Source organism: Chenopodium album, chromosome 13, assembly GCF_948465745.1.
Source record: "Chenopodium album chromosome 13, dcCheAlbu1.1, whole genome shotgun sequence".
NCBI lineage: Eukaryota > Viridiplantae > Streptophyta > Magnoliopsida > Caryophyllales > Amaranthaceae > Chenopodium > Chenopodium album.
The window spans coordinates 24,030,207-24,043,620 of NC_137846.1; the positions used below are offsets into that span (position 1 = coordinate 24,030,207).

The 13,414-nt window shown below is 39.7% G+C and overlaps 1 protein-coding gene and 1 non-coding gene across 2 annotated transcripts; one reads left to right on the top strand and one right to left on the bottom strand.

Moving 5' to 3' along the window:
* Positions 1-1,736: 1,736 nt before the first annotated feature.
* On the top strand, positions 1,737-1,842 carry LOC145577308 (small nucleolar RNA R71). Its single transcript, XR_014098754.1, has one exon. It is a non-coding gene; the product is annotated as a small nucleolar RNA R71 (small nucleolar RNA).
* Positions 1,843-8,727: 6,885 nt separating this feature from the next.
* On the bottom strand, positions 8,728-12,666 carry LOC145575401 (uncharacterized). Its single transcript, XM_081633277.1, has 2 exons — positions 12,217-12,666; positions 8,728-8,739 (listed from the first exon to the last, which is right to left on the bottom strand). Exons 1-2 carry the CDS (start codon positions 12,664-12,666, stop codon positions 8,728-8,730), a joined length of 462 nt encoding a protein of 153 aa, XP_081489403.1.
* Between the last annotated feature and the right edge of the window lie 748 nt (positions 12,667-13,414).

Below are 13,414 nucleotides of genomic sequence, written 5' to 3' on the forward strand. Positions count from 1 at the left end.
CCATGTCCAACACTACAAAATCAACCGGAATAACAAATTTTCCAACCCTTAAAGGCACATCTTCTACCTTTCCCTTAGGAATCTTGATTGACCTATCGGCTAATTGCAAGGTAATCTTTGAAGGTAGAAGTTCTCCTAGACCTAATTTTTGATAAACCGAATATGGCATAAGGCTAACACTAGCTCCTAAATCACATAAGGCATTATCAATTTGGGTCTTGTTGATAGCACAAGGGATGGAAAAATTTCCGAGATCCTTCAACTTAGGAGGCATCTTATTCATGATGATTGCACTACAATGCTCGGTACGGCTAATGGTCTCCACCACATCACAAGTCCTTTTTCCGCTCAAAATCTCCTTAAGGAACTTAGCATAATTTGGCATTTGTTCAACAACATCGGTGAAAGGAAGAGTTAAATGAAGTTGCTTAAGCATCTCTACAAATTTCCCAAATTGCTCATCCAACTTATATCTATTATATCTTTGAGGATAGGGGAGCCTTTGTTTGCAAACCTCTCTTTCTTTCTCTATCACCTTCTCTACTTGTTCCTCACCGACATTTTCGCTCAAGGGGCATTCATTACCTTCAATTTCAATGGAATTCTTACTAGTTCTCTCATTAGCAACACTCTTCTTAGGCACACCTCCCTCAAGGACCTTACCACTTCTAGTAACAATGGCATCCATAGGGTTCCTAGAATCTAAGCTAGGTGGAATCAAAGAAGAAGAGTGTGCATATTCCTTGAATATACTAGTCAATTGAGAGAGTTTTTCACTCAAATCTTTGTTATAAGCCAACATGTAATTAAACTTCTCTTCATTCAAAACCATACACATTTCCAAAGTCTTGGCTTGTTTCTCAATGACACTTTCCAAAAATTCTCTAGAAGGAAATGGTTGGTCATGGGAATTATCATTTAAACTTTGAGCATTTGGAACTAAATCAATTGGGGAACCATCTTGGAAACTTGCTTGAAAATATCCCCTAGCTTGATTATTCCAATTACCCCTAGTTTCATTTTGGCTCATTTGTTGACCATAGTTATCATAACCTTGGTTATGATCCCCATGTCTATAGCCATGACCATGACCATTACAACCATGATGGTTATAGTTACCATGAATCTCTTGGCAATCATGATTTCTATAACCTCCATTTTGGTTACAATCATCATGATTCATATGATAATTCCTATTTCCAATATTCCTTTGAACATTATTTCTAGGTTCACAAGCATGATTATTGACATAATTCATGTGTTCCATTTCACTTCCATCACATTCACTACAAGAAACATTTGGGCACATAGAAGCATTGTGATCATTCATTCCACATAATTGACATGGCCAACATTCCACAATCATGCAACAAGTTGAAAGATTGGAGTTAGAGTGAGAAGATGTACCTCTCCCCTTAATTTGGGAGGGAAGAATTGGAGCTTGGGAAGGAGGCTTCTCAAGCTTTTCCTTGAGAGACATAACTTCTTTCCCTAAATCCGCAATCGAAGTGGTCAAATCATTAATGACACTAAGTTGTTCGATCGAGTAACCCTTGCTTGTTGGTTGTCTTTCCACTTCTTTCCAATTCATATAATGACGAGCTACTTCATCAATAGCATCAACCACTTCTTCTTCCGTCTTGTTCATGATTGGGCCTCCGACTCCGGCATCCAAACTTGCTCTCCCATGAGAACTCAACCCACCATAAAAGATATGTATGATTTGATAGGTAGGAATCCCATGGTGTGGACACTCCCTTTGATAATCCTTGAATCTTTCCCATGCTTCATAAAGGCTTTCATTAGACTTTTGCTTGAACCCTTGAATCAAAGCTCTTGCCTCCGCCGTTTTCTTTTGAGGATAGAAACGGAACAAGAAAGCTTTGGTGACATCATCCCAAGTTTTCAATGAATTGGGCTTCATCTCTTTATCTAGCCATTCCAAAGATCTTCCTATGAGGGAGAAAGGGAACAACTTAAGGCGGATGAATTCTTGAGACACCCCATTAATCTTGATTGTGTTACAATATTTTTCAAACTCCTTAAGATGGTTCAATGGGCTCTCGTTCTTCGCCCCACCATATTGTCTCCTCTCAATAAGAGTGATCATTGCCGGCTTTATTTCAAAGTCATTCTCCGGTGATATAGGTGGAGCTATGGCGCTCTCATACCTATAAGCCCCGGGCACTCCAAGCTCCTTCAAGGTAACTCTTGAACTACCTCCCATGACTTGGGATCTACACACACAAAACTCAAAAACAATATTAGTAGCACGGCTACAAGTGTAGCCTAGGTGTAAAATCTTTTTGTATTTTATCAAAATGAAATAGACTCAAAAATAACATGCACTCAAGCACCATTCCCCGGCAACGGCGCCATTTTGATGGGAAGGAGAACGGTAGGTCGTTGGGCTACCACCCCACCCAATCAAACAAAATTTATAGCTTAACTAACCCCTATTTAGCGTAGTGGCAAGTCAAGGTCGAACCCAAGGGAATGGATATCAAGTGCACGATGTCTAAATCAAGCTATTTCGGAATCAAGAAGGGGTTTGAGGTAGAGATAAGGCTAAACTAGGTAATGCAAACTTGTATAAAATCAATCTAAGACACTAGAGCAATGGATCCACATGCAATCATAATGGAAACGGTAATTTGGGAGGGTAAACCAACTAAGTCAAGCGATATGAAGGAAAATCATCATGTATCCAAAAGAGCATACTAAGATGGTTCACCTAGAGGTCTAACTAGCGTCAACTACGCTAAACACTACCTAGGGAACGTCACAAAGCACCTCAATCGTGAAATTGCAAGTTTACTAATCAATGGTCCGTATCATAACAAGCTTACAATGCAATCTAGTGTGAATAACTAGGGTGATCAAGCCTAAATCAAACACACACATGCACATAATCAATCAACCAATTTAATCACATCATCAACTCAATCAATGTTCCCCCAAATTTACCTCAATTCATCATCAATACATGCTTCACCACTACCCTAGCAAATAAACTACTCACAATCCATAAAGAACAACAAAATCAAAGCTAAACTAATCATCATTCCCAAATTCATCAATTGAAATCAAATTGAAACAAGCAAAATCAATCAACTATCAATTAATCAAATCAAACAACAATACTAATGAAATCAAACTTTGAATTGCATTAAAGAGTAAAGAATCCTTACAACCTTGATAGAAATCAAATCAAATGAAGCAATCTTCAATCATCAATCATCAAACCCACACTTTCTCTCTCTAAAAATGCTAAGAACTAATGTTTTCTCCCTCTAAAATCTAATCTAATCTAATTCTCCCCCAAGATCCCCAAACTTCTCTCTATAAAAGGAATGAAATAACTAACAATCCCAAGAGGAAGTTGGGAAAGACGTCCAAAAATAGACCCACGTTGGTGCGGGCGCTCGAAGGAGTGTACCCAGGAATGTGCGCCCGCACATACCTGATGTGCGGCCGCACACGACAGATGTGCGGCCGCACACTCCTCAAGTGCGCCCGCACATAGCTGCAGCTTCCTCCTTTCTTCTTTGCCCTTGCTCACGAGGTGCACGCATCCTAGATGATGATGATGGAGGACAAGGTAGGCAGCCACTTCCTTGAATTTCTTGAAGAAAATGAGCCATGAGGAAGGCATAAACGAGATTTTGAAGCATGCTCCTTGAACCTCTCATTGACTTGAAACTTCTTGCACAAGCTTTAGGCATGAAAATCAATGGAAAACTATAGAAAGGAAGCCCGGGAATCCTTGGACAATCAATCACAACCTACAATCAAAGGATAAAAAGCAAGTAAAAGGGAAAAATAGCAAGTAAACAAGAAAAAGCACGAAATAGAGAAACTAACTACAAAAAGCATAAAATGAAGAAAACAAGAATAAAACTAAGGAAAACTAAAGAAAAGAGAGATAAAATGAAATAAAAATCATCCAAAAAGGAACCAAATGAGTGCCAAAAATGTCACTCATCATTATTATGATGATTATTATTATTATTGTTATTATTATTATGATGATTATTATTTTTATTATGTTGCTTGATATATTTTATTTTTATTGTTGTTGCTTGATCATGCCTTTTATGCATGTTTAAAGGGAATTTTTACTTGTAATCACGCTTAATAAGATAATTAATAATCTTGTTTAGGGTTAATATGATTATAATTCAAGTGATCGTTAATAATAGTTTTATTTGTGCATTAAGTTCAACCAATATAGATAAAAAGGTTTAGGGTTAACCTAATGATTGCATGTTAGTCAGAAAGCGCACATGAATACGAGAGGAATAAAGTAGAGGCCTATTTAGGGCAGGTTCTTTCTCTTTTAGATTGGATTTGTACCTTCATCCCCGAACACCAGTCATGGTTCTAGACCTATTGGAGTTGATGATCTCCTGGATCGTTAAGGGGTGTAACCTTCACCCTCGTGAACGGTTTACAAGTTCCTAAAACTTGTTGGCGACTCTTTTACTCTAGCTTCCTTCCCTTTGGACGCCACCATGCTTAAGTGTATGATCACATTGGGGTTCAAGTTTGGGGTAACGCTTGAAATATTCCCTACAACCATGCATTTTACAATCTCGCTCTACGAGAGGCCTTGTAAACAAAAAAGACATCTTCCCTATCGTTAATAGGAGGACATTTCCAGTCTTGTAGTGTAGCTTCTCTTACTGAGAGGACCCAGCCGCCCGAGTGATGCCGTTATAATCCCCTATTACGGCAGACGTTTGAAAATCATCAAAGCGGACTAGTACTCAAACAATAAAGCTCACTATACTCATGGTCGAGGAAAAAGGTTCCGATAGCAATAATGAGAAGTATACTTATGACGATTTTTAATCTCTTAAAGTATTCTCATAGGTCGATCCAGTATGGTTCTAAACCAATACCTGTGCAAATGATTCATGAAAATCATGTTCTTGTAGCACAAGAAACGGTGCTATAAATTAAACTACACACTAATCTCAAATGGTCATTAATCGTCTATCGTAACATTCCAACTTTACAAATTCTGATTTCACCTTCTGATTTCCATTCTCGAATCATGTGAAACCGCCGCTTGACATGTTTGACCTTTTGATGTTCTCTTGGCTCTCTTGCCTGAGCAATAACTCCATTGTTGTCACAATAGAGGTCTATTGGTCCCTCGATGGAGGGTACAACAACAAGTTCACCAATGAACTTGTGAATCCAAACTGCCTCCTTAGCTGCCTCAGATGCTGCCAAGTATTCGGCTTCAGTTGTAGAATCTGCAGTTGTGCTTTGCTTAGAACTCTTCCAACTAAACTCTCCTCTATTGAGACAGAATATGTACCCAGCTTGTGACTTGAAGTCGTCACTGTCTGTCTGGAAGCTTGCGTCGGTATTAACCCTCAACAACTAATTCATCTCTGCCACCATAGACCAGGATTTTATCCTTTTTCCTTTTCAGGTACTTTAGGATATTCTTGGCCGTAATCCAATGCGCCTCTCCTGGGTTTGATTGGTATCAATTAGCGAAGCATATGGAATCTGATTCATCCTTTCTCGCTCATCAGGTGTCTTAGGACACTTCTTCTTGCTTAGGGTTATGCCATGTGACATGGGTAGGTGACCTCTCTTGGCCCCGTCCATTTGGAAACGAGCTAGTACCTCATTAATATAAGTACTTTGACTCAATCCTATCATCCTTTTTGATCTATCCCTATAGATCTTGATGCCTAGTATGTACTGAGCCTCTCCCAAGTCTTTCATTGAGAAACATTTTTCGAGCCAAGCCTTTACAGACTCTAATAACGGAATGTTGTTTCCAATGAGTAATATGTCATCGACATATAAGACTAGGAAGGCGATGTCACTCCCATTGACCTTCTTGTAAACACAAGACTCATCTGGATTCTTGATAAAACAAGACTTACTGATGGCTTCATTGAATCGCAGATTCCAACTTTTGCTTGCTTGCTTTAATCCATAAATGGACTTCTTAAGCTTGCATACCTTTCCAGCGTTGTTTTGGTCGACAAAACCTTCAGGCTGTGTTATATACACAGTTTCTTCCAAAATATCATTTAGGAAGGCGGTTTTGACGTCCATCTGCCATATTTCATAATTGTAATATGCAGCAATCGCTAGGAGAATTCGAACGGATTTAAGCATTGCGACTAGAGAAAAGGTTTCATCGTAATCAATACCATGAACTTGTCTATAACCTTTTGCTACCAATCTAGCTTTGTAAATGAATACATTTCTATCTTTGTCGGTTTTCAACTTGAAAATCCACTTACATCCGATAGGTGTGTAACCTTCGGGTAAGTCAACCAAGTCTCAGACTTGATTTTCAAATATGGAATCCATTTCAGATCTCATGGCCTCTTGCCATTTAGCAGAGTCGGTGCTTGCCATCGCTTGATTGTAGGTTGCCGGTTCATCTCCATCCATGATCAGGATGTCCTGATTCACGGTTAATACTAAACCAAGATATCTATCAGGTTGAGATCTCGGCCTTTGAGACCTACGTCGGGTAATGGACTGAGCATTTGCATTGTCAGTTCGACTTTGCATATTTTGATCACTTTGACTTTTATCAACAAATGTTGTTTGAGCACTTTGACTATCATTCTGACTTTGTTGCTCATCCTCACGAACTTCGTCGAGTTCGATTTTCCTCCCACTTGTCATTTTGGAAAGGTGTTCCTTCTCCAAAAAGACACCATCGCGAGCAACAAATACTTTGTTCTCCGATTTGTTGTAGAAGTAATACCCTTTGGTTTCTTTTGGGTAGCCCATAAAGTAAACCTTATCAGATTTGGGATGAAGTTTGTCATAAAGCAATTTCTTGACATATGCTTCGCGTCCCCATATCTTTAGGAAAGACAACCTAGGAGGTTTCTTCGTCCATAACTCGTATGGAGTCTTTTTTACAGCTTTCGATGGAGCACAGTTCAGTGTTAGTGCCGCAGTTAAAAGTGTGTGTCCCCAGAAAGAGATAGGAAGATCACTAAGACCCATGGTTGATCGTACCATGTCTAACAAGGTTCGATTTCTCTGTTCGGATACTCCGTTCCATTGTGGAGTTCCCGGAGGTGTCAGTTTTGAAAGTATACCATGATCTTTCAGATGGTCATCGAATTCTTAGCTCAAGTATTCACCACCTCGATCCGATCGAAGGGCTTTGATTTTCTTGCCAAGCTGATCTTCAACTTCACTCTGAAATTCTTTGAACTTGTCAAAGGATTCAGATTTATGCGACATGAGGTAGACATAGCCATATCTACTATAGTCGCTACATTCTTCGGTATTTAATACCTTATAAAATGCTTGTATTCAAGTGTTAAGATGATACCTGAGATTGAGGCTGCTTTTTCTCTTGCCTCATCTTCAAATACTCGCTACATTCTCTTTTGTAGTGACCTTGCTTACTACAATAGAAGCAGTGCATCTTAGCCTTGTTCTTGAACTCCTTCTTCTTGGGACTTAGAGCAACCTTAGCCGCCTTGCAAGAATAGGTTTTATGGAGTTCTTGGACAACTTCCTTGTAGGATAGTTTATCCCGATTGTTGGTAAGTTGCATCTTAATTGCAATGTACCCCGAGTGGAGTGAGCTTAAAAGCATATGAGCCGCTTGCTCATCCTCCACCGGCCTACCAATCAGTTCCAGATGGTTAAATAACCTTGTCATCTTTTGCACATGGGCTTGAAGCGGCATCCCGTGTCTAAGTCTTGCACTATAGACCCTAGCCCATAATTCTTGCCTCTCTTTGCTGAGACAACCATCTTGCGGTGGCTTGATCCTCATGTTAGACAGTGACCTAGTCACTTCCTCCACAAGTCCATTATAGTTGCCCCTGTTGCCCTTTGTGACCCTCAGATTGACCACATCTTCTAGAGCCTTGAGGAGTACATCCAGAAGGTAGTTGGAGAATTTCTTCTTCCACTGTTCCGGGATGGAGTTTGCCATGAGTCGCGAGACTCTCTTGCAATCATAACTCCACTCCTCATGTGCTTCATCGCTCATAACCCCTTTTGAGTAGAAACTCGGGATGGGTGTATCCAAGATATGCTCTAGGTAGCAATTGCGTAGGGTCATACGGAGTTCTTTCTCCCATTCCTTGAAGTTCACCAAATTCATGCTAAATAGTAACTTCTTGGGAAGATATGTGATTATTGGATTGTTGTCGATAGTTGAAGTCATGATTCTACAATTTGAAAGAATTTTAATGAAAAACCATTCATGATACTTAAATAAGATTGAATTTAATTCATGCATATTTCAAACTTATTTAACGTCTTATTTACACATAAAATTGTCCCTATTTTGTGAAAATAAGTCGATTCCAAGATCCAAGGAAACAAAGAGTGACTAAGCATGCTTTGGCTTGTCTTAGAACTCAATCTCCCAAGGTAAGCAACGCTTTGCTAATGGCTCCAAGCCACTCTTGGTTGAATAAATCGTCGCATCTAATGCTCTCTCAACAATTTATTCACTTTGCCACAACATGTTAGGACTCCATCACTCATATCGTTGAGTACAACCAAAACTAACTTGCATACCCGGTATGCCTTATGAGTCTAGGGAGTAGTAGTGATGCCTCGCTTTGGCGTAGCCCATAACTATTCTCAATAGGTCGTTAAGTGTTGTTTTGGAATGACAATTTTACTCAATAATTAGGGACCTAGGGTTTCTATATTGGTTGATTAAAGTGAACTTAATTAATCATCTCAACATTCGAAATCCTAAACATGCATCTGACATATAATTCATACATAAATGATCATAAATATGTAAAGCATAAGCATTTTGATGCATATTTGGCAACTAGCATGACCCCTTGAATTCTTCAAGTCTTCAAAACGTCTTCTTTTGCAACTTCATGGCTTTGTCTTCCAAGAACTTCCGTCTTCAAGACTTGACCAAAATTATGCAACTACTAGTATCTACGATTAGGACTAATCTAAATATTAAGGTACAAAAATACTCAACGGTACGCAAACCGTATTTAGATTTACAAAAATACATCACATATCGCAGTCCGTATTTTCTATCCTAATCGGGCCCCAGTAATTGCCATTTTATTAAACCTGTGAGAGAATATACATTCCATTCATCCATTCACTATTTGTGAATGGCCCATGCAATTTACAACGATAAAACAAGTAACAATGCATAAACACGCGAGAACTAGTAACTAATCTAGGTGGTTAATCCAATTAACACGCCTAATTAAAACTAGTCAATGTTGTTTTAACCGATTATGTAAATAAGCGCAATTAATATTTGATGCTCCCACTAAATTCCGCATCCAACTTAATTAATCCAATTAAATAAGCCCAAAATTTGCCAAAATTAAATTTTGCCAACGCCGCTCAAAACCGAGGCCTAGCCTCCAAAATTTTAATTTAGTGTGACCCATGCTAAGCGTCACACCCATAGCATAGAATACCACATACGCGTCGACTCTTCTACGGGGCGTGCAAGACCACAAGTCACGAGGCCGCAAAAGCTTGCTAGCTATGCGCACCACTGCCGCACCAAGCCACACACGAGCAGCTAGCCCGCACCAAGCAGTGGCTAGCGCACACAACTATGCTGCTGCGGCACGCTGCTGCTTGGTAGTGGTGCTTGCTGCCTCGGACGCACCATGATGCTCGCACACCCTACAGCACCACAGCAGCCATATGCTGTGCTACGGCAGCAGCACGCACGCACGTAGCACAGCCGCAGCATACTGCTGCTTGGCTGGTGCTACTGCGTTGCTGATGTGGCTGGGCGCGCATGCCACGCACAAGGCTGCACGCAACCATCGAGCAGCCACATGCCGGCTGCTATGTAGCCCGGCTAGCAAAGGGAGGCTTTGCCTCGATTTGCATGCCATAGCCTCGGGATTTCAATCCCAAATTTCGCGTGATAATTTGTTAATTTTAAATTAATTTTAGAACTAATTTTAATGAGCAAAAATTGAAAATTAAACAAGTCTAACTCAAATAAAATCCATCTAAGTGCATTTAACCAAAATTATTTCCAAGAACCATTCTTTAATAAAATTGGTTTAACTTTGTGCAATAAAATAAGGCAATTTCTCACTATTAATTTAATCAATTTAAATTAATCTTGAGATTTTGACAAAGTAAAAGGGAGTTTGGAAAAAAATGAACATAAGTTCAATAAAGATTCCAACTTTAATACTTGTGAATCCTTGAAAAATTATATCTTCCAATTTGAAGATAAACAATTTTCTATCACAAGTTTAAAACTTTATGATTCTAATCAACTTAAAATGATTAAATCAACAAAGTTCAACAAAAATTCATGGAATTTAGTAACTTTAAAGTTTCAATCACTTAACACAATTAAAGATTGAATCTTTAGTACTTAGAAGCCTCAAAGAACAAAAATTTCACACTTAATGCAATTAATTTGCAATTATGTGAAAAAATAAAACCAAGCTTTCAAACACAAATTACTACCAAGTAATCATGTCTAAAGAGGTTTAAAATTGCATAAAAAATCTGTATTGAACCAATTACATAACCACCATATCAAAAAGTGCATTTCTGGTCGTTTTTTTGGCTAAAAACAGAAACCTGAAAAGGTAAAACCATTTCCAAAACGCCTTTTCCACCCAAATTTCACTATTTTTGGGTCAAAATCTGGGTTCGAGAGCTGAAGTCAGCTCTAATACGGGATTAAAATTAATAAAATGAGCTACTAATCAAATTAGCAACTTAAAACCAGAAAAATTAAGCCATGAAAACACCTTAAAAAATAATATGATTTTAAAATTAAACGAGCAAGGCTTCGATACCGCTATTGGGGTTTGGTGAGTCCGACTCACCGCGGAAACAAACCCAAAACCAAGACCGCACTCGCAGTAAATAAAACCATAAACATGATTATCTTAATGACAAGATTAAGATAATAATTATACCTTTGACGCGTGCTTCGCCCGACCTCGAGGGGCTCTTACTTCAAAATCTAGCCTCGAAATTACGATGACCTCAAACGAAAGTCCACCCACAACTCGAACACCGACTAGGTCCAATGCCTTGGAGTTAGCAAGGCCCGACCGAAACCCAAGTAATTGAGTTCAAAGGTTTTCACAAAGGTGATGCCTTTTTCAACTCTTGAGTTCAAAGGTTTTCACTACTAGTGATGCCTTTTCCAACTCTTACTCAAGTGTTTTTCCCAATACCCCAAGTTGGATATTTATAGGGAAATGGAAGAGTGTGAAAAGCTCTCCCATCAATGTGGGAGAATTTGATTTTCCCATTTTATTTTAAAGCTAAAATAAAATTAACAATCAAACATGTAATAAATCAACAAGTGGCAAGCTCACAAGGAGGAGTAGGTGAGGACCAATTGGAGGAGGGGGGACCAAACTTGCCTCCCACTCTCACTCCCATAATCGGCCACCTCAACTCCATAGCCCCCAATTAAATTGCGCCACGTGGCACCCACACTTCGGCACCAAGGCACCCAAGGTGGGCTGCCATGTGCTACGACCCAGCAAGCCACGCACCAAGTGCGGGCTGCTTGGCCGAGGCCAGCTGCCAGCACGCCGTGCACAATGTGTGGGCTGCTAGCTGCTGCCTGCTAGCATGCCTCGCACATTGGTGCGGGCTGCTAGCTGCCACGGCCTAGCAAGCCACGCACCAAATATGCGGGCTGCTAGCTGCCACGGCCTAGCAAGCCACGCACCAATTGTACGGGCTACTAGCTGCCATATGCTAGCACAGCCACGCACATTAGTGCTGGCTGCTAGCTGCGGTATGCTAGCCTAGCCCCGCACTTGGTGCGTACTGCTAGCATTTGCCGCACCCCTAGCACTCGGTTTTCCGATGCTAGGGGTATTTTGGTCATTGTTGATTTATTATTATTTTCACGTCTCGAATTATTACTATTTTTGACTTGACTTCCGACGCTCGGTTTTGACACTCCAAGTTCGAATTTCCGACGTCTAAATATTAATTACTCGGTCGACTTATTAATTACTTTCGAATTAATTCGTCGCTTCGGCTCGTTATTTGCTTGGGGGTGACCCGAAGGGTTCAGTCAAGATTAAGCTGTAATATTAATTATGCATTAATAATACTGATCGGAAGCGGCCTCCACCCAGACATTCCGATTACTTGACCTTACTGAAAAATTAGCTTTCTAATAATTCTGAACCCCCTATCGGAATAATACACTTGTTCGAAGGACACTATTCCTTTCAATTCATTCACTTTCTTCTCGAGTTCCTTACTTTCCTCCGGATTACACCTATAGGCAGCCTTGTTGGGCAAAGGTGCTCCTGGAATCAAGTCAATGGCGTGCTCAATGCCCCTTATAGGTGGGAGGCCATTAGGCAAGTCATTGGGAAACACATCTCTGTACTCTTCTAATAACTCATTTAGTGCGGATGAGTTATTACAAGAAGTACCAAAATCATCTTTGGTCCTTACAACCAAAGCATATCCTCCCCCATTCTTTTCCTCTATTTTCTCAAATTCATTACAAGTTACAGGATAGTTGCTTTTCTCCTTTTCTTTCTTAGGAACTTTAGGAGGTAAAGGCAATAATCTAACTTTTCTACCATCTCTAGTAGTAACAATATACACATTAGATCTACCTTTATGCTTCGAATTATGATCAAATTGCCACGGTCTTCCAAGCAACAAATGGCACGCATCCATTGGCAATATGTCACACCATCTCTCGTCTTCAAAAGCCGCCGATGGAATAGGTCACCAAAGCTTGCTTCTTCACTCTTATTCCCGTGCCATCATTCAACCAATTCAACTTGTAAGGCTCATCATGATCTCTAGTAGTAAGCTTCAGCTTACTTACGGCTTCTGAAGAGATTACATCGGTTTGTGCACTTCCATCAACAATCACATTACAAGTCTTCTCACCTATCTTGCATCTAGTATGGAACAAGTTGTTTCGTTGCCTTTCATCGATTTCAAGCTCACTAAACAAAATCTTTCGAACCACCATCATATTCATTTCATTCTCCGGAAATATATCTTCATCATACTTTTCATCAAACTCTTCATTTTCCTCTTGTGCAACAAAATTATAGAATGTTTCTTCTTCGTCAAATATTGCACATTGTGAGGCAGTCAACACTTTCTTGCTTAGACACTCGGAAGCTATATGTCCTCTATCATGAGATTTGAAACACTACCTCCTAGTAGCAAGTTCACTAGGTGTGATTACGGCCTTTTCTTTCCCCTTATCAAACTTAGAACCAGAAGAGGAAGACTTATTTTGAAAAGAACCAACTTTTTTATTTTAAAATGTACTCCCCTTTTAGTAAGTAGGAGTAAATTTCATAGGACTTTTGCAAGAAGGGGTTTTGGGCCTCTCATCTTTTAATTGAGTTTCGTAACGAAAAGCCAATTTGCAAACATCACTAAAGGTGGTGTAGTGAGTCACTTC

Excerpts from the sequence above, each read along its gene's own strand:
- LOC145575401 (XM_081633277.1), bottom strand. The coding sequence starts at position 12,666 with ATGGATGCGTGCCATTTGTTGCTTGGAAGACCGTGGCAATTTGATCAT.